The sequence below is a fragment of the Anas acuta genome, chromosome Z (assembly GCF_963932015.1).
Source record: "Anas acuta chromosome Z, bAnaAcu1.1, whole genome shotgun sequence".
Lineage (NCBI taxonomy): Eukaryota > Metazoa > Chordata > Aves > Anseriformes > Anatidae > Anas > Anas acuta.
The window spans coordinates 57,043,750-57,069,643 of record NC_089017.1 but is presented as its reverse complement, the minus strand read 5'-3'; the positions used below and the strand labels follow the sequence as shown (position 1 = coordinate 57,069,643).

General features: G+C 38.6%; 1 protein-coding gene across 6 annotated transcripts in view; it reads right to left on the bottom strand.

Annotated features, from left to right (window-relative positions):
- Window positions 1-25,894, bottom strand: part of KCNN2 (potassium calcium-activated channel subfamily N member 2) — a 77,232-nt gene that overhangs the window by 34,460 nt on the left and 16,878 nt on the right. For all 6 annotated transcript variants that reach the window (XM_068666356.1, XM_068666358.1, XM_068666360.1 and 3 more), the window contains exon 4: window positions 21,868-22,286. In XM_068666356.1, coding sequence (XP_068522457.1) covers window positions 21,868-22,286 — 419 coding nt within the window. The remainder of the gene's footprint in view (window positions 1-21,867; window positions 22,287-25,894) is intronic.

Sequence of the window (25,894 nt, the reverse complement as noted above, 5' to 3'; positions counted from 1 at the left end):
CTATTGCTTCGGGTCCTGGACTGTATGAAAACAGATATGTTTAATAAGAAAATTTAAAAACAGTATGTTCAAAAACTTTTCTTTTGCCCCACTTATGAAACACACACTAACTCCACCTTTTTCTTTTCTTTCTTTTGTTTTCATTTTTCCTTTCCTTTCCTTTCCTTTCCTTTCCTTTCCTTTCCTTTCCTTTCCTTTCCTTTCCTTTCCTTTCCTTTCCTTTCCTTTCCTTTCCTTTCCTTTCCTTTCCTTTCCTTTCCTTTCCTTTCCTTTCCTTTCCTAATATAGTCAAATTCATTCTCCCACTTCTTGGCAATTTCAAGCTTTTTTTTTGCCCTTTTTTTTTTTTTTTTCTGTCCCCTCATCCCCCCCTGCAGTGGCATAACTGAAGTCAAATTTTATCTCTGTTAAGGTCAGCAACAAAAATCCTATTGACTTCAGTGGGACCAAGATTTCTATTTTGCGTGTGTGTGTGTGTCTGAGTTTCAGCTGATCATCCCCTAAATGTTACCAGCTAGTGTTCCCATGCTTATTCATTTCAGAATTCTTACTCTGCCATTGTCTTCATCTCACATTTTGGATGCCAAGAAAGCTCCGCTGTTACCAGTATGATTATGTTTATCAAGAAACATCCTAATAAAATTGCTAAGCTAATTAAACTAAAAAGAAAATTTGATGTTTTTCCTCTTCAACATTTGGAAGCATAATAATGAAATAAAATGCTCATTTGGGGATTTAGACTTAGCTATAACATATATTTACTTCCAGTATGCTCGTTGTGATTCAGTAAAATAACAAAATAAAGATCCTGGAAAGCTATACCATAAGTGTTAAACCAGTAAGATCCTCAGTTACCTCCTGGAGATCTGAATGAGCTCTGCTGGCTCTACTTTCTGCATGTATGCAGCAGGGATTCTTTTAAGAACAAAACAAAACAAAAATAAAGACAAAGACAACACAGAAACACTTCCTGTAGACATCCAGATGTATCCACTCTGAGAAGCAGCACTGTTTCTCCGCACTAACTCTGTTATCCCCATACTCCTGCAGCAACTTATAAATAGCCTCCACTTTCCTTTCACCTCTTGGTGCATTTCTCATTTCTTCAGTGTCTACACTGCCGACTGTCTGAACAAAAATATTAATAAGAGCCAAAAAGATCTTCAGACTTTTTTTTTTTGGTCTAATTTACTGAAATACTTTACTTACTAACTTTAAATGCTTTTACATTCTTTATCTTAGAAAGTACAATTTTATTGCTTCCTTAGACTCCGTCGTTGGCCATTACTCTCTTGTTCATACTGTTGTCTGTCCATTTTTGTTCATTAGTCCAATGCAGCATAAAGAACTCCATTTTTTTTAGACAAATAGAATAGTGTGGTTACTAGTGAAAATAAACATTAATGATAGTTACAATACCCATAACCGTGAGCTACTACAAAATAATAAACACTGTCTTAAACATATAAAAAGCACATGATACTGTATTTTGTAACAGTTGATTTTAATAGCTCTTGCCTGTGTCAAAACTTCAGCATTTTTACCAGTTTTAAATTTGAAGAATTCACAGAAATTCTATATAATTAAATTATTGAAAGTGACAGGAAAACAATAAATAAAAGTTTTACATGTTTAGCTGTAACACATTTTAGCATCAACCTGCCAAAATTATTCAGTGGAAGTACCAGCACTGAGGGCATTCTTTTTCTTTGAACAAAGCTACTAAAAAGATCTTTTTTTATAAAAGCTGTATATTATTTGGAAAACAGAATTCCTAGGTTGAGGTATTGAAGAAGGGAGAAACAGACCAAACAGAGAAAAAAGGAGGTAGCATTATTAACACGTGGTATTTTCTCAGCATTATGGGAGATCTAGGTTTTAGGAGGACTTAAAACTGAACTGGGTTATGTGCATAACAAGTACAACCAAGATTACAGTAGCAAGATAAAAATGTATACAAGATACTCATCTCGAAGTTTCATAGCACAAGGCAAACCCTAAATATCAGGGATTAGGAAGAAGTTATGCCTATAAGCAGGTATGATAGATCTGTTAATCTCTTTGTGATTATCTGATTTAGAGCAAAAGTCATGCTAAAAATGAACAATATAGATGTGTGTCTGTAAAAGCAGGAGTCAGTTACAGCTGTACCTCATGGCAGGGCAGCAGCATGGCAAGCACCATCCTTACCACCCAGCCCTGCAGACAGGGCATCAGCCCCTCACAGCAGAAGACAGGAAGCTGGAATGAGCAAGCCGGAGCCAAGCAGAGGAGGCCCACCACGTGGCATAGTGCCATGTACAAGTCTGGGATGTGCTTACAGGTTTCTGGCCAAGCCCAAGGCCACGTCACACCTCACACCTTCAGCAGAGAGAGATCCAGGCCCATGCCCCTGTTTCTGCTCACAGGGGTGGTGGGCAGAAGCCTGCAGGCCCTCACCCTCACACGAATTCTGGCACATCCAGCATATAAATAAATGTCCTTAGGGACCAGGTCACTGAGAACAGGACTGAAGAGCAGAAATAGCTGCTTCTGTGCCAAGCACAAGAGAAAAATGAATGGTGTGGCTCAGCCCTTAGGCTTCCCACATCACTCACTGAAACTGAAGATGAGGGCAGGGGGAGCAAAGTCCCACCTACTGTAAGTGAAGAGCAGGTTCAAGACCACCTGATGAATCTAAACAGGTACAGGTCTGCGGGACCTGATGACATGAATCCCAGGGTCCGGATGGAACTGGCTGATGGAGTCGCCAACCCTTTCTCCATCATATATGAAAAGTCCTGGCAGTCAGGCGATGTCCCTGGTGAGTGGAAAACTGGAAATATCACTCCCCTTTTTAAAAAGGTTAGAAAGGAGGACCCAGAGAACTACAGACCGGTGAGCCTCACCTCTGAGCCTGGGATGATCATGGAACAGATCCTCCTGGAAGCAATATCAAGGCATATGCAGGACAAGGAGGGGATTCAAGACAGCCAGCATGGTTTATCCAAGGGCGAATTGTGCCTGGCCAAACTGGTGGCTTTCTATGATGGAGTGACTATATCAGCTGACAAGAGAAGATCAACGCATGTCATCTATCCGGACTTCTGTAAGGCCTTTGACATGGTCCCATACAACATCCTGGTCTCCAAACTGGAGAGACTGTAAGGGCGGACCATTCAGTGGACAAGGAATTGGCTTAAAGGCTGCACCCAGATTAGATGGGGCTTTGGGCAACCTGGTCCGGTGGGAGGTGTCCCTGCCTATGGCAGGGGGTTGGAACTGGGTGGTCTTTAAGGTCCCTTCTGACCCAAACCATTCTGTGATTCTGTGGTTCCATGACAAAGTTAGGAAAAATGGTAGATGAAGGTCTCTCCAACTTGGATGTCTAAATAAGCAAGAACAGATAAGCCAGTTTTGCAAGTTCAAAAGGTTTTCTGCTACTAAGTTATTAAGACCTAAGGTCAGTCTGACATGACTAATTATGTTCTGCATCCAACTTATTTATCTTAGGTTTCTTTTTATTTAAAAGTATCATTTGGGAATTTTATTGATCTGTCTCAAAAAGGAAAAAACCTGTAGAAACAGACCTCCTTCTCCCTCCCACCCCCGCCTCCAAACTCAGTTAAACAAAAAACAAGAAAACAAACACAAACTCAAAATATTCTTTCCTGCTTATATTGAAAATCCAAAATAATATTCCCCCAACCATGGGTCACACAATCAACTGGTCTCATGGGAAATTCAAGGTTAAACACAATTGTTAGAACTGCTCTTCTTCAGAACAATGTGAATAAAAGGCAGGGGAAAAAACATCAGGTTCACTGTATCTAAAAAGGCCCATTTAAATAAAATATGCACAAAAGAACTAGAAAAGAAAGTAAGGCCAGTACGAACACCCTTTTCTAATAGATGAAAGCTGGGACTAAGAGCAGCAGTTATCATTAAGGTTACAACTCTTTAATCTCATTTTAAAAAACTTACATTACCTATTCTTTGTGCAAAATTTTGCCCAGTGTTAATTATTTGGACTAGTATGTTTTATTATATTCAGACAATCTTTGTATTTATTTAGATAGATGTAGCTTCCATTTGCTATGGAGCAGGGTCAGGGATTCAGTTCTTGCCAGCTCTGTTGGAATTTACATTTGGTGTCGTTCTGTATTCAGCAAAAGAAAACCCAGTTTTGTTATTTTCCACAGAGCTGCCTTCAGATTTTAAAAGCTCAACTCCTTAGCCTATGACAACCCCTATATGCACACCCAGACTGCGATGAGAAGCAGTGTGCTTCATATCCCTCAAGCATTAAGAGGCAAAGTCAGACTGTAATGATTATCGTTAGCTGCTGGATCAAGAGAAGCAATAGGCACTGATACTCATGGCAAGGTCTAGAGCAGTCTTGATTCGTGATATCCAGCATAGGCATTGCGATGCACTCTGAAACTCCAGGGACACATGCTGCTTCGTGGCCTTCACAAAAACACACTGCCATATTATTCAATGCTAAGTACAGCTCAGCAACAGAAACGAACAACAGTACATACAGAAACAAACAACAGTACATACAATTTTCTGCCTCATTTTTTGGAAATAAAAACACAGACTTTAATATCTCATAGCTCTCTAAGAGACTTCCTACATGAAATTAACCATATTTGTTACAGCTTAGCATTATTTTGTTGGTCTTCACATCCTGAGCTTTCAGCTCCACTCTTCACAGTTTGATTTGTCAAAGTCCTAGATGCTCAAAACTCTGACTTGCATGCAACAAACTCAAAGTCCTCTATAACAACTTGCATGTTTAAGAATAAATTTATTAAATTAAACATCCAGAAGTTAAGTAACAACAAAACTCTTCACTTTGCCAAAAATAAAGGAATGTCCCAAAGCCCTTGAAATGCCTCAGTATACATAAGTGAAACAACACAGATCAAAAATATTATTAGAGAAGAACTAATTAATCAGACTTCCCACAATGTACAGGAAAAAGAACAGTTGCTCCCTAGCTGCTCAATGGCCAGAGGCTTCACCATGGGTGGCAATGCTGATTCACCTCAACATCTTCATCTCACTGTTGTACCTATAAGGGTACAGGTTTGGAAAGCATCTAATAGCATCTTTTTTGAAGCTATTCCAACTTTAAATTAAATTTGAAATAGAGAGAGCATGGCTCTTCAATTTAGTGGGCAGAGATACTACCTAAAATGTTTAGAAGGGGAATTGGGGAAGGAAACGTGCCAGTGCCAATCCCAGGCAAACCACTCTCTGAGGAAAGAATAGCTCTGCTTTCACAGCAGATTTTGAGAAGTAATCCAGAGAGTCCCAAGACTACGAATATGTTGACTAATACAAATAAAAATTAAGTAAATAAAAATAAACTCCAGGAGCTTCTCATTCTTTCAGTTCAGTATATCATTTTTATCAGTTAAAGCTCAGTAAAAAAAGCCATTATCAATATACATTCAGTTCAGTGAGAGTTGTAATACACAAATGTAAGTGGGCCAATACAAAGTAACACAACCAACCTTGGGGCAAAACTTTTATTTTTTAATGCAGTATTTTGTATTCTTATTTTAAAAGACACATATACACGTATATTTCTTTTCTGTAGCCATGAATTTTAGAAAGTACAATGTTTGAAATTTGTGGATGCAGCAAGAATTAATATTATTTTTAAGATCTGTTTCAGCTTTTCAATGTCTGTAACAGAACTGGCTAAAGCTGCATCATTACTGAAATACCAATCTTTGAAAATCAAAGGAAGTTTCTTAATGAGCCCTATTGTGAATCACTCAGTGTATTCAGTAGCAATTACTACCCTGCTAAAATCTCTCTTTATTTTGCATTTTGTATTTTCTCTGGAGATATCCTGATACTGTTTTATTCTCAAACCCCTATTGGGAGGTTTGTGGCCTGTTTTTTTTTGTTTGGTTGGTTGGTTTGGTTTGGTTTGGTTTTTTGTTTTATTTTGTTTTTTTAAGTTGAGATCTCCGGGCATAATCAGTTGATTTATAAAGAATCTGAAGTATTTTGCTGAAGGAAAACTTCAGAAATAGAGGTTTTTAGAAATAATCATTATGCACCTAAAACTAAGCCCAGTACCTTTCCTCTGTGCCAAACCACAGCAGAAATAGGTAAAGGTTAGCCTTTCTTTTTCTGTATGTGTACATTGCAAAAGTGAAGAGAAATGAGGAGGAGGGCAAACTGCACAGAAAAGATGATGCTGAAATCTCAGAGAAAATGGCATACCAAGTGCTCTCTCTGAAGAGGCTTTTCTCTCATGGAACTAATTGCATTTATCACTAGGCAAATTACTTATTTTCAAGATCTACAGAAGAAACCGATGTATTTCCTTGCATTAAAAAAAAAAAAAAAAAAAAAAGTATAAGCCCAGAACCATAAAGTCCATTCTTTACATCCAAACTTCATTAGAATGTCAACAATTCTGCCAACATAAGCATGTATTCTAATGAAAAAGGGAGATAAACAGGGAAAAATACCTTGCACTATTTTCTCTAAATACCATGCACATAAGAGAGCTCTTCCTACTGTCATGCTCTTTTCTGCCAAGATGATTTTGTTGCTTGATATCTTTTCCTTCATTCAAGACTTTCTGACCTTTCGTATCCATTGATTTTGGTGAAGCAGTGAAGAAAGGAACAAAATTCTGTGCTCTGAAGGAATTCCAGCAGGTGACATTTCAGCGAGAAAGAACAGCTACAAGAGCAGTCACTCAGTGCTGTACTGGAGGGAAAAACCTGAAGTGGCCACTGAACTCACCCTGAACTGAACTTACCTTTTGCACTGGCTGCACCTACAGCATGCATCTGGCAGTCTGCAAGTTGAATGTGTTGGAAAAATCTGATAATAATACAAAATTTGCCTAATGCCTATTGATTCCTCTATTGCCAATTCCTGTGCAAATCATACTGTACGTGTGTATCTATGTGACTTTCAGGCTTAACTCTTCTGTCATGATTCAGGCAGGCAAGCACAAAATCAGGGGTCATGCTGAGCTACGGATGTGTGGGATGGGAACACATGACTTTGGCCATGCTATCTACAGCTTCACGTGCGTGATAGCAACACTTTCACCTGTTTACTTTCACCCGTTGCTAATTATTCATTTTCCAGATTGTGGAACAGTTCTTAAAGGCAGTTAACATAATTAGCATTAAATTGCAACACAGACAGTATGAGCAAGCAACTAAAAGAACCTGAAATTTACAGTGCTCTCTTGGCCCTAGAAACAAGGCGAGCTCATGGATGGGACAAGCATGGAGAAGCGTATATAGCAAGCAGGTCTAGCTCTAGAGGGAAGAATGCTGTCCTTGGGGAGCTAATAATCTTCCTCCTTTCACTTGCTTGGTATAACTGGCCATCTGCAAGACATTACACATACAACAGGAACTGAATCCAGTTTAAAAAAAGATAAAAGGCATTTGTAGTGCTCCACGTAAACATGACTGCAGTGCTACAACTTTTTCTGATGTTCTAGTTTTTCAGATGTTCTGCTTTGTGAAGGTCTCTGAGATTATCATTTGAAAGTATTACAAAGAACAGCAAGAAGCAACCTATGTTTTTGGATTTTGCCACTCATTTTAAGTGAGTAATTATGACCAATGTACAGGTCAAAGATACCGTAGCCATTACCAGAGTTCTGTGATTAAAGAAAAAACAAGTCGGAGAGGCACAGCAGAAAATGTTTGTTGTAGGAAACGAAGAGGACTAGACACTGAACTCAAAGCATGTGTCTCATTCTGATAGTGCTGGGATCACTTTATACTGAAGTTGTATTTCTGTAGCTACAAAACATTCATTATAAAAATGTACAAACAAGATATATTAACTCATTAAAATATCTGAGAAAAGTTACCTTTTATCTTTACCTTAAAGGAAAATAATCTTGGGTTTCTCTAGATTGCAACTTTTGCATTCAAGAAATTGAGTCCTGAGTCCCTCAAACTAAAGAGGACAAAGACCTCCACCATACAGACTAAAAATCTCTGGAAAATACGTCAGATCCACAGCTTTACTTCACTCCACCCAGATCCAGTTAATTTCTCCTTTAGGTTCAGGAGCTGTGACAAAATAGAGGTATGAGCTGAGCAAAATTACAGCCACAAAGCTGTCTGCCCAAAATGGTCCATGTTTTTCCAACTGTCTTTCCTCAGAGAGTGAGAAAGCAAAAAGTAAGCATACAGAATTAACTAAACTTCCTGCATTTTCACATAGACACCCTTCCTCCACAGAATGGGTATAACGAGGTTGCACAATGATTTTATGCAATATAAAACCTCTAGCATGGCAATCACACTTTAATATGACTTTCTGCTAGCTAAGTTTGAATCATTTTGTTATCCAGTGGAAGAATACACCAAACAATAATGGTAAATATAATTCTCTGCATGGAAGAGACACAAAGAGCTTACGTGACTTTGCTCAAGGTCACAAGAAAACTAAGGTGGATTCTCTGTTTTAATCTTCAATAAACATGTCTTCTGTATAATTAACTGCATTTACCAATGTCATTTTCAATACTTTTTACATATATTTTTTAGGAATTTATAAGTTTTTATATATATTTAGCATATTTTTTTGCTGGTGTACTGAAACCTTCACTGCATTCCTACCCACAGCCCTACTGCTGTTACCTGAATAACAGCAAAGCAAACAAGGTGATCTTATTAACACCATGCTAAAATTATTTTAGAGTATTTTTTTTTTTAATATTTTCATTCAAAAGGAAATGAAAATGAACTGTTCTAATGTGTAGTTCCTGGTACAGATTGTTGCATCTCCAACAGACACTGGAACATCAACCCACAGCATCTGGTTCTTGACTGATTATCTGTGCCAAGCCTCATTTTACAAAAATTAAGAGAAATCACACTCCTTTCCACCAGAAATACAATCACTGAAGGACAACAGCATCCTGCTGTGGTACACTGATTGCGTCAGCAGGTCTTCTGCCTCCCAGCACACAAAGAACAAGGGAGGCTTCCGATGCAATCTGCTTGCAAGGAGATGCAACTGCTTGAGCAAATATCACTCTAAATGCAAGAATTATCAAGAATTACCATGCACAACTTTTGCTAAATGTCGGTATGCTTGGGAAAGGGAGAAAATTAATGCTGCAAGTATTACTGAGAGCTGACAAGTGTCTTTGGTGTTAAATTAACTAAATGTAACATACAATTTTCTTTTGAATACCTTGGAAAGAATCTACTGTAAAAGACTGCAATTTAACACTGAAGTTTAAACAGTCAAGGTTACAATTTTAGCAGCTCATTAGTCTGAAGGCGTACGATGATTTTCTGAAAAGATGAATGATTAAAAACAAAGTCAGAAGAAAAAGACATTTGGGCACGAATACTTAATCTGAAATCTCACTGGTTAATTTCAGGCCATGTTGCATCTCTATGATTTTAGATTGTGGGAAGCTTTGCAGGTTACATCTACTGCATTGTTCCAAGGATAGAATAACAGAGATCACCTTTAACTCAAGGAATTAGAACAGAAAGTATCTTCTTTCTGAAATACAGAAGAGATGAATTGCTTTCATTAGATGACTATTACTTAATGCAAATCACTTGCAAGGTCATTTTCCATATATGCTATTGCATACCCAGAAATATACAGTCCATCCCCTGGACTGACACTAAGCTTGCAAAGAAAACATTTTGGATGTTGGTCAAGCCAATCAAAATAAGTGACTAAACAACTGGTGAATTTAGGATATTCAGTAACAACAGATAATATGGTGACTGAAGGAGACCGGTCAGAAAGTAACCTCTCTCTGCAATTACCAGAAGCAAGCCCGACTGCACCCAGTGTGTCACTTGTTCTTAACACCACACCACCACCAATCCAGCAGTTGGCATGCTTTATTTCATAAGCCCATGTTTAAGCCTCCCCCTCAGATGTACTGTAGCCAAATACTAAATTCAGAACAAAGCCATTGAACCTTCTGACACAACACAATATTAACCAAGATACTTTCCAGGCTCTTCTCCTGAGTTGGAACAAGGGAGCAGCATCTCCTCTTTGAACTTTACATCCTATTTAAGTCTTGCTAGGGAGGTGGAAGCAGTATAGGAGACAAAACAAAAAGGCAGATGCATTCAGCCAAACTCCTCCCCTCAGATCGCATCAAGCTGTAAGAGGCCTGAAATGTTTCTTGTTCCTTTCACATCAGTTCCTTCTGTTTAACACTTACATGGTCAGCTGAGCAAATAATGCCTTTTGAATCTTCTCAAAAACACCCCAACAGCCAGAGACAACTAATAGCACAAAATAATAGAAAAAGACAAACAAACAAAAAAAAAAACAACAAAACACAATGCACTTTTGGTTCAAAGTGCAATTTGCAAGCAAAGACAAGTTTTTTGTTTTTTGTTTTTTTAAATAAACAAATATTATCTCTCACTTTTGTAAAAATTATCACCTAATTTAAAGACAATAATTAGACACTGGTTTAAGTCTTATTCAAAAATGACACTTAGATATTGAAGAACCAGTTACTCCTAGATGATTTAGCACCAGTAATTCAACCACTACCCATCCCTGAATACAGATCTTCATGGCTCAAGCTGTCTTATGAGAGCATGAGGTTGTTGGGCCACAGCTTGACGTTGCATAGGTTTTACACCTGGGCCCCAAACTTTTAGAGGTTTTTATTAAAATCTCTACTTATCTGTTTGCTCTGCTGCACAATGACCAGAAGCATGGTGCTTTCAAAGGGTGTGCCTTGCAGCTCTGTTGGTCTGCCACTGATCCTAGGGAAAAAACATCCCATCAAGGATACAAGGATGAAATAAACTCTAAATTCAGCTACTCTGCTTGAGTTATAAGATGCCAATGTTCAGTTTTCTACATATTAAAAACATGTTCTGAAATGGATATGCATGAGCTAGCTGCGCCTGGGGTCATAATCACTAAATTCTTCTCTAACCAGCAGGAACTACAGCCTCCTGATATCAGCAATTAGCAATGCTGTCACCTATCTGATTACAGTTGTTAACAAAGATACTTCTGTGAGTTCACACAAATTATATTCAATATAAACAAATGCTTCCCACAAAAATGCATTTGAAACATCAAGCAAGTAAGATGAATCAGACAGGGACAAATTTTATTTACATGCCGACTCTTGTTTCTCAGAGGACCGAGCAATGTAGGATGCTCTGAATTCTGATACACCAGCAACAGCAACCACGCACTGCCCGTACAGGGGTACTTTGTTAAAACAAAACAGCTGGTGTCAGAAGTGGCAGCTGCCATTTTGGAATTTCTCGTGCTAAACCAAATGGATTTTGTGAAGGATTTTCTTTCATTACCTCCGTCAGGCTTAACAAGCCTCCCAATATAGAATTTAAAATTAAAACAAATTCACTGTTGTGGAATTATTGAACTGAAAACACTCTTAAATCCTTATAAACACAAAGGAGTTTGAGGAGAGAAGGAGCTATGAGAAAGCCTGCCCAGAGACAAGCTACAGAGGCCAGGCTGTTGTAATGGGATAGTTGTGGCTCAAAGATTGAGTCCTTGCAGCTCAAGGATTCAAGAGGAAAAACTTCAGCAAGGGCAAGTATAAAGTCCTAAAGGGCAAAACCAGAAGGCCAGGCAGGCTGGTCCATGGATCGCCCACCCACCAATACCAGTGGCACTGTGGGAGTTGGCAACACCAGTGCACGGAGGAAAAAAATGGGTGCATGGAGGGTGGCCTTTCACTTCCTACCTCTGCAGGAGTCTTGGTGGCATGGTGAGTGCCCAAACAGCAGGTCTGGCAGTGCACTGCATCCCAACTAGCTTCTGGACACACCAGTAGGTAAGAGAGGCTTTGCACTTTCACGTCACGCACACCCTGCTCCTGGAGTCTCTGCACCTGCTGAAGATTGCTAAATAATCTTACCCGAAAGAGCGGTCACAGCATTACAAGTAAGAAAACAAAGGCACAGATGTAGTAGGTGACAGCCCCTGGACTGCAAAGACTCTTGAAATACTAGTTTTTAGTATGCTAATCTTCTGCAAAATCCTAATCTCTGACAGAGTATGCTCATTTGTTCAGCCCACACAACTCGCAGTTCCAAGGGTTTTAAAACCTTTTTGCTTTGAATCCCAAAATTGCAAACAGTTGAAAACAATTTTAATGCAACCTGTCCCATAAGACAAAACAAATGCTATGTGTCTACAACAGTATCTACTAAATTTTGTGATTTTGAACAATATTATCTAACATGATAATTTTCTACTTTGTTATGCCATCAAAACGAAATAAACACTGATATATCTACTGCACTCCAATGCCTGGGATGCAACCTTGCAGTCCTGGCGTAGCCACAATATGTAGTGTTATAAATCCTATTCAGTTTATATTAAGCGAATCACTAATTTACACTTCTAGGTGATCATGATCATTATCAGAGAAGCCTACATTAGCATTATCATTAATAAAAATCTTCTGTCCTACAATTACTTATTTAATCATTCTGTCATTGCTAGTTTATGTATCACAATATGTTTTATTGTATCAAAGACAGCACACACTTTGAGCTTTTACTATTTTCACCTTGCTAAGTAGTCTCTCACAAGTCAATGTTAATTGTAAATATTTATTAATGGAAAAAACAACAACAACAAATAGCTGATGTTAATGCCAGACATCCTTCCCTCTCACAGAGCAGAGTTAGATACTCCCAGGTGATTAACAACATTGCATTTCATGCCCACCACCACCAGTAACAGCAACAATGGTTGCAGATTTTTTTCAGCCCCTTCTAGCACCGCGAAACCTGCTTTCGAACCTGTACACAATTCCTTACAACACATACTTAAGTTTGTATCCGAGGCTTATCCTAACGACCTGGCATGATTACACAGCCAGGATGCAATCATTTTTGCTCCATCCTTGAGGACCACAATGTCAAAGGAAGCCCACTGCTTCCACTGGTTTTATATTGGGTTCCAGACCAGGCTGTGACACCATCCATTCCTGTTCCTGCTCTTATGGCTATTTAGGTAGCTGATACTCTGGGGCTTTGGAAATATATTTTTTATCCTCACTGCACCTTCACAGTGATCAGAGACAACCTCTTTTCCTGGCCTAAGAAGAGAGGCTTACAGCCTGCATCACACATCCCACAAAGATCCCATAAAGGACAGGATGGCACGGAGGCACCGGCTTAGTCCCAGGCCACTCCAGCTGAACCTGCAGGGTGCACCTTCGCAGCACGGTGCCACGTGGGACAGCCGTCTGCCCTGCTGGGTGCTGAATATTCAGGTCTGGGATACAGATCTGCTCCCCTCTGCCCTCTCCACGTGGCAGGCAGAGGAGGCGGCCAGCAGGGCACCACTCTCAGCACAAGCCGTCGGCATACACCCACACCCAACAGATCTGCTTAAACTGCGCCCAAATTCATCTTCATCTCAGTCTCCAGGAGCGTTTAGCTCTCTTTTGCCCACTCTGGAAACCGTAACGTTTATCAGCACTGCAATATTGTACACGGAAGCACTATTCTCAGGTACCGCTGTGCTGAGCAGAGTGTGCAAACACGACAGCCCCTGACCGAGGAGCGTAAAGAGTTGGAGGCACTTGTCCAAGTCATGTTGCGCCAGTAGCTTCGGCTTTCCATTAACATACCTCGGTACAGTGAGTCACTCCTGTGGAAACCCACGGGGATTGTGCCAGGGGACTGCATTTAATGCAGAATGCAGCTTAAAGAGAAATACTGGGCATCACTGTGATAAACCCTGGGTTTCGGAGAAAAAAAATGCAAGTAGATTCACGTTCTATCTTCTAATTCAGGAGTATTCTTGATTGAGCAGCCTACAAGCTCAGAATTAGTATAACATCACTGGTTTTGGAAGCACGCACCACCACTTGCAGAGACAGAAGATTAGAAAATCATGTAACATTAGCCTGAAGCCCAGAGTCATTGACAGGGAGCACTGTGCACCCAAGAACACTGCAATCCTCAGAATGCATATAAACACACTCATAATAGTGGAGGAAAACAGCAAATAAGCTTTTTTTTTTTTTTAAATAAATAAATCATAATGCACTCCTCCAGACTCACTTGCCTAAAGACAAACGTTTGAAGCCTACTTCAGTTGTTATAAGGTAGGGTATTCTGATGAAAAGAAGTTGTTGGTATGACTCCAACATGCAGCAAGGTGTCACGGTATCTTATCCCAGTTATATTCCAGCAGGGCAGTGATGGGACCTTGCCACTCACAGGGTGCTGGTCTGCAGCATCACCCTTAACACAGAATTAGGGCTCTCTGCAACTTTGTTGCATGCTCAAATACCGTACGTTTCCACTGGGATTATGGGTTTGTGTTCATAGCTAAACTGTACTGAAGAAAACATGGTTGGAGATCCTCTGAGCAGTCTTTTTGTAATGCCTTTCTAGCTGGAAAGAAACAAGATGGTACCAAACTACCTGGTAAACTAAAATAACCCATAGATATGTAAAGCTATGGCACTTATCTGCAGCAGAGATCCACCTGGTGATCTGTAATCCCCATATACAGATTAACTGTATGGGGAATATATGGGGGGCTGCACCTGACCGGCGTTTGCCCAGGCAGTTTCCATGTGTCGGCTGGCCGCTGATGTGACACCTCTGCAATGCTGATCAGAGACTTGCTACAAGTCACTTCCAGTCTCAGGAACAGCTGTGGCAAGAACTATAGCTGATTTTGAACTTTTCAAGGCAGAAAACTACTGAAGGAGAAAAAAAAAACTGAATATGCTGAAACATAAAAAACAGGAGGAGCATAAGAAAATAAAGAACATATAAAAAATTTTAAAGGCACCTTCTGATGTTGCTTTCATATAACCACTAATTTCTTTAAACTATGTAATTCCTCCCACACCAGCCATCTCCTATAATTCAACTTATTGACCCGGATTTTTATGACTGAATTGTAAATTCCCAATAAAAGGCATGTTTTAATATTTACAGTCAGAGTTCACTCAGCATATTGCCAGTTTATTAGCAGTGAACTGACTACTGTGATGCAAACTTCTTGCTGTTGCCTGATATTCAGATCAGGAAGCTAATGAAAACTGGTTGTAAAGCCTAAATCTCCATTTCAGGGTGTATTTTTTAAAAATACATTAAGTTACTAGGGCAACAAATTACATTTTCAAGTGATAAGAAATTGATTTCTGCTTCAGTATGACCATATTTTCTAAGGACTGCTTTTAAAAAGTAATACCATAAATAGTTTTGGCTCTTTTTGAAGCAGAATATGCTGAACAGTTTAAGGTGTTGGTTAAAATGGGAAGGGAAAAAAATAACTACTGCTTTTAAAATGTAATGCAAGGGCCAGAGGATTCTTATTCAGAGCCAGTAGTGAATTGATGACAGGAAAATGTCCATAAATTGCTCTCATCTGAAAGGATTTGGAATGGGTACATGAATGACCATTCTTCTTGCCAAAGGACCATTCCCTGTGTTAGGTTCTGCAGATTCCAGATGAATTTAAAAAGTAAGTTTTGTCCTTGAAAACTGGTAAGTTCCCCTTTACAGGTATTCTCATCCTCTTCAGCCTTTGGAGAAATAGTTTTCACTTTGCTCGTCATTATTCTGAGACCTTGGAGCTATGCACGAGCTCTTCCACTTCATCCTGTCCTCATAGAACTGTTGCATGTACAGATCCTTTGCAAACAGAAGGGAATTTAACCTAAAAAAATGTTTTCTTGCTCTAATTAGATGACCTTGAAATGCAGTATAAAGCAGCCATAACTTAAGACCATCTTTTTCAAATTAGCAAGGAGACCTTCTTGGTTTGTTGTTTTTTGTTTTGTTTTGTTTTGGCCTTCTGTGCTCCCTTTCCTCATGTTGGGTCTGCTATTTTTGGACTAGAGAAGCACTGAAGTGCCTGGCTTGAAAAAGTTTTGTTAAGGGATGATGACTAAATCCATTGACTTATCGCACCAGTTATTGTTTACTGTCCATAACTGTAAGACTAATTGCATAAAACCAAACTGAAAAGTATGTTGTTACTGGTATTGCTAAATTCTTAATAAATCCCACAAATAGAACTATCTCAACTGAAATGGAAAATGGAAAAAGGGATTTAAAAGAATGGCTGTTAAACTCTTCATTCTTCATGTATTAGAACAGGTGCCTCTTTTTCCTCCATTAAACATATATAAGCTGTTTTTATTTTGCCCTTGGGCAGCTATAGAACACATCATTTAGCTATTAATCCTTCTAGATACATCAGGGAAACCAATTTTTTTATTTTGATCAATTGTTCTCTTTTTGGTCTGCGTTACGTACATCAAACATAGAATGATATACTTCTGTGATAGATTCTCTTGTTGGCTTCATTATCTGATCAAACAGTGTATCTGATGTCTATTGATAACACTTAAACATAAAAAAGGATAATTTTATATAGTTACATCTATATTTACTCATGAGTTGCCTTGAGACTAAAATTCTATAAAAGAGTAACCTAACATTTAATGTTAAACTACACTGAGTCTGCAAAACCAAGAATGGAGACTAGAAGGCAAAGAACCGTTCAACCTTTTATAGCACAGATTCACGCCAAGATGATAATGGGCCACATCTGATCACTGCTGTGCTGAATATTTAACAGTTAACTTTTACCACCACTGGAGAAACCTGACTGCAGGTAGCATATTCTAGTTTTGGTGAGCCAAGAGAATGTGAAGAACTGTGATTAACAGATACTACCACCAATATACAGGCATTATTTTATCTGTTGTCAATAATTAGGCATATTAACTAAAAAAAAAAAAAAAAAGAATTAAAAAAAAATACAACTTGCTTCTGAGCTTTTGGAGCTAAAAATATATTTTTTTAAATACCCAAGGCTATTTTTTATTTCTTAAATAAACTGCTGCTGAGAACATTTACACTGGCATTGTGGAAACTGCTAAAGACAGTTTCCAGTGGAGTGTGGCTTACGGAATATACATGCTGTGTTCAATCTCAGAGAAGGCCAAGCCAACCAAAGAAGCCAAACAGATATTATGGGAATATTAGAGAGCTAAGAACCATTTTTTTTTTTTGTGCATGCATTACAACTGAAAGTCTTGGTCCATCCACCTGCTTGTATCAAATGAATCCTTAGCATCTGCCTAACAGTTGTCATGTGTTAGCTGCTTACAGAAAGCTTTGTGATGGCATCATATTTCCAGGAATTAAGGCAGAATTATGTATTTGTAGGCGACAACAATAATGAACTGAGAGCACAAAACCATTTCACCTTCACACACCAACACAATTCTTTTTTGTTGTTGTTTTGCTTTGGTTGAATCAAGGAAAGAATACATAGCAGAAGCTGAGGGAGGAAGAAATGCTGACTAAACAAACCACTCAACCTGAAGTGACTTAATTGGTGGGCATTGGGGAGTGGTACAAACACGATCAAAAACGGTGCCAAAATTGTGATCTCTGGGGAGGCAGAAAATACAGTTCTGTTCTCAGTTCTGCTGCTGTAAATCCACAGCAACTCTGGGCATGTGATAGGAGCTGTTCTGGACACAACAGTGTGTGATGTGGGCAAATGTGGCTCACGTTGCCCTGATACACAGGGTACGTTACAGCCATCTATGCATTCAGAAGGCAAGGTTCTTTTTTCCTTTGCACAGAAAAAATAAAAGATCAGCAATAGCATCCACACTCTGTAACTACACTATGTAACCTAGCAAAACACAAATCTCACAGCAGAGACGCATCTTCTCCAAAAGTGTGAAGCAAATTTGTCAGACTTTTCAAGGATAATTGCTATGCATATTAACATAATTTCTTGAGAAACCAAGTAGTTCTATTTTAACAGCTATAAACAACTGACTACCATGCTCAGAGGTATTTCAATAACAAGATCAGTATAAGAGACTGCAAAAAGGAACCTGCTTACAGAGCTCATGATTCATCTACAGAAGTAATATATTCCTAAGTGTTCCAGATCATGTGCCTCAGAGATGTTATAAACACAAACTTCTATTGAGTTAGGGCTAATAAAAAATTTAGGTTTTCATTATGAAACCCACGTATGACAGACAGCAATATACCAATGCTGGCAATGAAAAGGTAGATATTCAAACCTGTGTAATGTAATCTTCCTCTCAAACAGACCAAAAAAAATAATACAAGTAAAAGCAAGAGTTTCTGACTGCAGTGTTTTCCCCATCTTTTCTTCCCAAACTCCCTCAGCCACATTACTCTGGAGCACTGGCAACCCTTTTGCACTCCGTGTATGAGGGCTGTCCACCATAATTATCTGTACCACATTCTGCCCTCATGGATGACCTTAAACTGCAATGCTGGAAAATACCTTGCTCATCAACCCAAAGTGTCACTTGCTATAATTAGCCTTCTGGGAGCTAACAATACAGCTATTAAGGCACTGAGAAAGACACATGTCCTGCCTTAGTTCAGCCTATGTCAAGTGATCAGTTAGATGACCATGAAAGCAGCAAAGTCTTTATTGAGAACATCACAGGACGGTGAACTCATCTGCCTCAACCCATAACCTGCCTCCACACAGCTCTCCTAGAAGAGATGGATAATGATGCTCCTTCATGTTACCTTCCTCACTATGAAATGCAGTGCTTCCATGTCTCTCTTCCCAATTGCAGGACAGCCTGCAAGGACAAAGATCCAATTTTGAATAGAACAACCAGTCTCAAAATCTTGCTTTCATTCAGTAGCAAGGGCATTTACTGAGAATTCATAACCTCACAGTAAGGACACTGCCTAAGGCCACCCCACCCTCATCAAGGACACTGGAAATTGCATGAGAGTTTTAAATTTCCATTACGTTATTTTAATACTTTAATCTGACTATTAAATCTTATCTCCATCATCTCATTCTGATTTGGGTGGCCTGGACACAATACAGAAATACTGAAAACACCACTGCAAAGCTTTACATAAAAATACTACACAGCACTACCTCAAGAGCTTGGTGTTGGAGTGATTTTGAGAACTGTTTAATAACATTAAATTTCATGTAAAATTCCCCCATCATGAAAAAAAGATGCCACCAAATTGCTGACTAATTTGTAATTTCTGCTAAATGTGTCAAAATGCCACATATATCAAGCAGAATAGTAAATAGTCCTTCTAAGGCTAACACTTATTTTACATTGAGTACATAAAATAGTCTACTCCAACAAATACAGATTCCTTCTAGATAAAATTGAGGAAAAAAAAACAAAAAAAAAAAACAACTAACAAACAGGTGAAAGAAATGTATTTAATTAGTGGAAACCAACTGTGGAGCAAATCAAAGCCATTAAGATCTCAGGATGCATCCTCCCAGGACTATAACCCCTACACAGAATGGATTCAGTGGCCATATTTGCCCTTTCCTGTGACAAATAGCTATTATATCTGTCTATAGCTATGGAATAACAGGATGTTTAACTTCAAGCAGCAGAGTGCTAAAAGCTTTCCTATACAGAACAAATCTATATGGGATCTGGGGGTTCTCACCTGAGAGGGTATGGTTTTTTGTTTGTTTGTTTGTTTGTTTTGGGGGGGGGGGGGCTATTTATGTTTCTGTATGGGCTATGAATGTACAGGTTTTCAGTAGACTAATTAGTAAGTGGAAGCTAGTGCAAGTACCATTAATTTGGCAAAACACATACTGCCTCAAGGGAAAATCTGAGGCAAAACACATAAATTGTGTGTGAAACTATTATAAGCAACACAAACTTCCAAAGACAAAACATAGCTTTTTTAGTGTTTTTGAAAGGTAAAATTAATGATTTTGTTAAATTTGAAGAAGCGTGACCTCTGATTGGATTCCACTGACAGAAGGTAATTATAGTTAACTTGTTTTTTTGTTGTGTTTAGTTTCGAGTCACCATCCCTGGAGGTCTTTAAAAGACCTTTAGATGTAGAGCTTAGGGATATGGTTTAGCAGAGGACTTGTTAGTGTTAGTCAGAGGTTGGACTACATGATCTCGGAGGTCTCTTCCAACCTAGGTGATTCTGTGATTTTTAAGGAGTTGATGGTTATCCAGCTTACTACACCAACAACCACAGAATATCAACTGCAACTTTTCAAATGTAGAAAATCTATTACTAGTTTAGTACAGAGTTGAAAAAAAACACAACAGCCTTGTTTGCAACCCTGAGTTCAGTGTCCCTGACTCCACAAATAAGTTTATTCCCAGGTTCACAGACATGCAGAAGTGCCTCAGTTCTTGTTCAGAAATTTTCACTGAAATGTACAGATTTTATATGTCAATTTTGAATGTGCATCTATTAAAAAGTTAACACAGGCTCTTTACTGCTACTTTGTAATAATAATACAGGTTACTAACCAAACCTGTGATACATAAAAGAGTGACAGCAATGGACACTGAAGTTATTCAGAGCCACTTTGCAAGTGACAATTTGGGAAATTCCTGAGTAGATGTTTGGGAATTCCTGTGTAGTAGTTCTCCAGAAAGAAACTCGTGGGAACAGAGGTGAAGAATGTGAGACAAAAAAAGAGGCTTTGCAAAAGTCAGATGCATATGAAATGAGGACATGCTTATTAAAATATAACTATTATAGATTGATTCAATGTCAAGAGTGCTCCACCAACCACCACTATGTGAAACATTTTGAAACTGTAATATGTCACTGTTAACCCAGCATTTTTAGAATATGCTTAAATTATTCGTCTTCCCATAACATTATATAAAGCACACTATATAAAGCATCTACCGTAATAAACTGCATTCTACAATTCTGGCAACATAAACAATACAAGCTGTGATGTCAACACGATCTCTATTCTGATGATAAGTTTTTTTTTTTTTTTTTTTTTTTTTTTAAAGAAATTAAGAAACCCAAGGAATAACTTCTGCAAATAACCTGGCTATAACAGTTGGCATGCGCTTTAACCGCTGACTTAAATCAGCTAACTGAAACACATAACTCCCCTAAACTGTTTCCAAAATAGGCAGACAAGGTAAGGAAGAGGAAAAACAAAATTTCCGCACCCAGCAGCTGAAATGCCTTAAATATGTAGAAGTCTTCTAGCCTGTGTTAGCTGAAATTCATCCGTCAAGTCTTTCAGAAAGAATCATCATAATTGTCTCCTTAGAACTAACCTCTCACATTCCTAAACAATCCCATCCAATCAAAAGCTCATTTCTTTTTTTTGTAAAGGTGTGTTGAGAAACTCACTTTCAAGGTGTCAGCATTGATGGCTATTTATTCTGCACCAATACTGAAGAGAGCGAGAAGGGAGTTTGGAAAACCACGTGAAATGAATGGAAGTCTGACTCTTGAATGTACTTTTTCGGATTTTTAGGGGAAGAAAAAATAGTTACATTATTGTAACTTCTGCCTCTTCTATATCTTGCCAATAAGATTTTTGCATTTTATATTTATTTTCCTTAAACAGATCTATAAAACTCAAAACCAAAATAAATAAATAAATAAATAGATAGATAAACAAACATTTTATTGGAATTTTACATTGCTATTTCATCTATCTTATCCTCAATAAATTACTACTCACAAACAAATAAATGAAAGCTGATATCACTGCAAAGTATCAGCAACTACTGTTAGAGACATTATACATATCTGTCCACTGTGTTTAGTAAACTTAAGTTATAGCAAAACATCGGAATCAAGTTGTAATGCCACAGTAACCTGTACAGCACAAACCTCTTTTCACAATTACTTCCAATTAAAAGGCAAAGTATTCCTGACAATCTGTGACACAGACTACAATCCAACCAGCACTTCAAATATCCAGTGCCTAGAAGCTCCTTTCCATTAAGTATTTAAGTCTCCTGAAAACAAAACTGAGGGAGCAAAAGAAGAGATTAAAATACAAAGAAAGAAAGAAAGAAAGAAAGAAAGAGCTAAACAAATGGAACAACCTTACCTTTCACAGGCTCGGACAGTCCATGCAGCAATTATCCATAATGAGATACTAAATACCAACAGTACAGTTCCTGGACATATTGTCATTAGAGTCTTCATAACAAAACGGGTATTGAAGTTTATCTTATTTAATGCTCCAATGCTTCTAGATGAGGCATCAGTGAAAAGTTTGCTATGCAAAAGCATAACTCTGGCAATAAGATATAGTCTTAAGAACATTGGTATAGATAAAATAATATCCACATCAGCTGTTGTTGTGGATGGAGCGTAAGAAAAGGCGAGCCGGGCTGTCCATGTGAATGTATAGTTCCCAGGTATGGGATGTATAGCACACACCAGTATTTCCAAGCAGATAAAGAAAATACGCTCATAAGTCATGGCTATTCTCCAGTCATCTGCTCCATTGTCCACCATGAACAACTGAAATAATAAAATATAAGGTTAACTTTAGTACATCATTAACAAACCTTGTTATAATTCAATTTTTAAATACCATAGCTTTCACAGTTGCCAATGACCACTAAAAAGAAAATAAATATGCCATTTCAGCAAATGATATTACTACATTGCTATGAAGTAAACTATAATTTTGGAAAAAAAATATTTTTTTCATGCACTGTTTTTAAAACTGTATGTGAAATGCAATTTTCACATATTACTTACTATGAATTCCTCATACTTTGTCATTTCCCATAATACATAACTCTGGATCAATTGATCCTTGTGCCTTCAAAATCAATTGCTAACTCAAAGTTCATAAAATCGAGAAAAAATTAAGTGGAGACATAAATTACAAATTGAACATTCTAAGGTGCAGGGTTAAGCTTTCCCTTTATCATACCCATGCTTCAGCCAGGGTGATTTTATAGCTTCAGAGGAGCTATCCAAGCTTTCTCAGACTTCAAGTACCAATATAGACCAATGCAGAATACAGAACTACCTCAGAAACTGCAAAAAGATATCTCATAGTTAAAATCTGAAAAGCAAAAGCCTGCAAATATCAGAGCAGACCAGGCAACTAGGAGATGTCTATTAGTTGCTGAAAATCAAATGCATTTGTTGCCTCTTCCATAATCAAAGCCTTCAGTTTACCACCCAGGAACAAAAGTACTGAAACATTTCATGCTGTTTAATAAATGTTGTTCCTGATGATTTACTAAATAAATGCTTCATCAAACAGTATTTGTCGCTAGTAGGGAGTATGTAAAATAGGCAACTTGTCAAAAACAGACATAACCCATAATGACAAAGACGATATAAACTTGGTGACAGGAGAAGACCTTCACTTTAACTGCAGCCTGAGTCTAGATAGGGCTGTTCAGTAACAGGGAAGAAGAAATAAACTCTTGCAAGACTTAAAATTCACTTGTTCAAAAAAAAAAAAAAAATAATAATTTAAGGGCTGAGAAGGAGATACACAAAGAACACTCTCCTCAATATAAGAAAAGTATTTCCTGCATGTTACACTGCATGCACACTGCTAAAAAACAAACGAACAAACAAACAAAAAAAAAAACCACAACTGGTCACCTGCACTACTCTTTACCCCATTCCATCTACCTTTTTCCCACTAAACTCCGCACAGGTCACCTCAAGCACTGTGTGCAGTATTGGCCATCATAGTATAGAAAGGATGCTAAACTATTACAGAGTGTCCAAAGGAGGATTATGAAGATGATGAAGTGCCTAGAGGGGAAGACTTATGAGGAGTGGCTGAGGTCCCTTGGTTTGCTCAGCCCCGAGCAGAGCAGGCTGAGGGGAGGCCTCATGGCGGCCTGCAGCTCCCTCACGAGGGGAGCAGAGGGGCAGGCGCTGAGCTCTGCTCTCTGGGGACAGCGACAGGACCCGAGGGAACGGCATGGAGCTGGGACAGGGGAGGGTCAGGCTGGGGGTTAGGGAAAGGGTCTGCACCCAGAGGGTGGTTGGGCACTGGGACAGGCTCCCCAGGGCAGTGGTCATGGCACTGAGCCTGACAGAGGTCAAGAAGCATTTGGACATCGCTCTCAGACACGTGGTCTGATTTTTGGGTAGTCCTGTGTGGAGCCAGGAGTTGAATTTGGTGATCCTTGTGGGTCCCTTCCAGCCCATGACAGTCCCATGAATTTCCTAGAGTTTAGAAACACGAGCTTGATCTCTCTGTTTATGGTTTTTAGAGACCAAAAATACACTCTGCATCCTATTCCCAATACATTCAGCTTGTCTTTCAAAAAAACAGCTAACAAAATAAAGTTAACCACAGTAAGAAACAAAACAAAACAGATTTTTACATTTGTGGATCTGTCTTTCATCCCTTTATGTTCTTTCCCTCTACCTTACTCCTTACTGAATTGGGTCTTGGTGACAAGGTTTTGGTAGCTGGAGAGGCTGCAAAGGTGGTCTCTGTGAGAGGAGGTTAGGGACTGCATTGCAATATCCCTACCACAGGACACAGCTGAGCCTGCTGCTGCTTCTGTGAAAACGTACTTAAGAAAAGGCAAAATATTGCACAGCCAGTGAGGAGTGACCAGGGGAAAAAAAAAAAAAAAGAAAAAAAAAGGCATGAGAAACGATCTTGCAAAGATCAAGGTGAAAAAAAAAAGAGGAGAAGGTGTTCCAGGTGCTCGAGTAAGACAACTCTCTTTGTAGCCTATGAAGAAGACCATGGTAAGGCAGGTATTCCCTGCAGCCTATGAAGGACCCTGACAGAGCACGAAGACATTTCCTGAAGGAACTGATGCCTGTGGAAAGCCCACACGGGAGCGGATTCTCCCAGCAAGAACTATAACCCACAAAGACCCAAAGAGCAGGGGAAAAGTGTGAGGAGGAAGGAGTGGCAGAGAAGACCCGTAATGGCCAAACCACAACCCACATTCCCCACCACCCCTGCACTGTTTGAGGAGGAAGAAGTAGCGCAGTTGGGACTGAATGAGTGAAGGAGAGCCAGGGAAGAAGTGACAGGGAAGGATGTGTTTTAGTTTTCATCTTTGTTTCTCACCACCCTGCTCTACTTTTAATTTGCAATAAATTAAATCAAATTTCCCCAAGTCAATTCTAACTGGTAACTGATCTCCCTGTTATCTCAGCCTACAAGTTTTCCCTCTATTTCCTCTCCTTGTCCAGCTGAGAAGGGGAAGTGAGGGAGCAACTGAGCTGGCATCTGGCTACTGGCCAAGGTCAACCCACCACGCTCCACTTCAATACTATTAACAACAAGGAAACACAGTGTTGAATTAAGCTAAAGAAGCACACTCACTTCAGTACAAGCACATACACATTCTTTTGTATGTGATCAGTCTGCCAACTTCGTATACTAGGCATAAATGTAAAATTGATACTGACAGGAAAACCAATCTGTTTATTTATTAACAAAAGAGAGCGTTTTGCACTTAGAAAATGTACTATTTGGTATGAAGGGACAAACTTTCAATTACTGTAAGGTCTGAGTCCATTTGGTTCTTGTGATTAGGTTCCAAATGTTGTCAGTCAGATCAAAGGAGTGGTAAACCAGCTGTAGAGAGGTGCAGTTATTTAGAGCATCCAGAATACAGATGAATACTAAACAGTTTTTTTGTTTGTTTGTTTTAAAGAAATAATATAAAATCTCTCAAATACTGTGTGGTTTCTTGGTGAAAAGCACAAGTGAACAGCATGCCTAAGCATTCTCAACTGCATTTTGAATGGACAATGTTTTAGAATTTCTTTTAAAACTGCATAATTTGTTGAGAAGAGCCATGGTCTTTTGCCAGTCCTTTTTACCTATTATCTTCATGAATTTCAAAAATAGTACTATATGCAGATAGCAATTCCAGAAAAATGATACCTTAAGTATGAATTCAATTAAAAAATTAGCATAGAAAAACACCGAGTTAAACTTAGATATTAAAATCTGATCTTACAATTTTTTGTAAAGATTTTTTTTTAATTTAATCATTGAATTTTTTAAACAAGCAAACAAACTTTAAGGCTGCATTTCAAAATACATACATGAGAACATATTCACTTGTCAGCAGAAGAAATCCTAACATGCTACAAAGAAAGAAGTTTTGCAG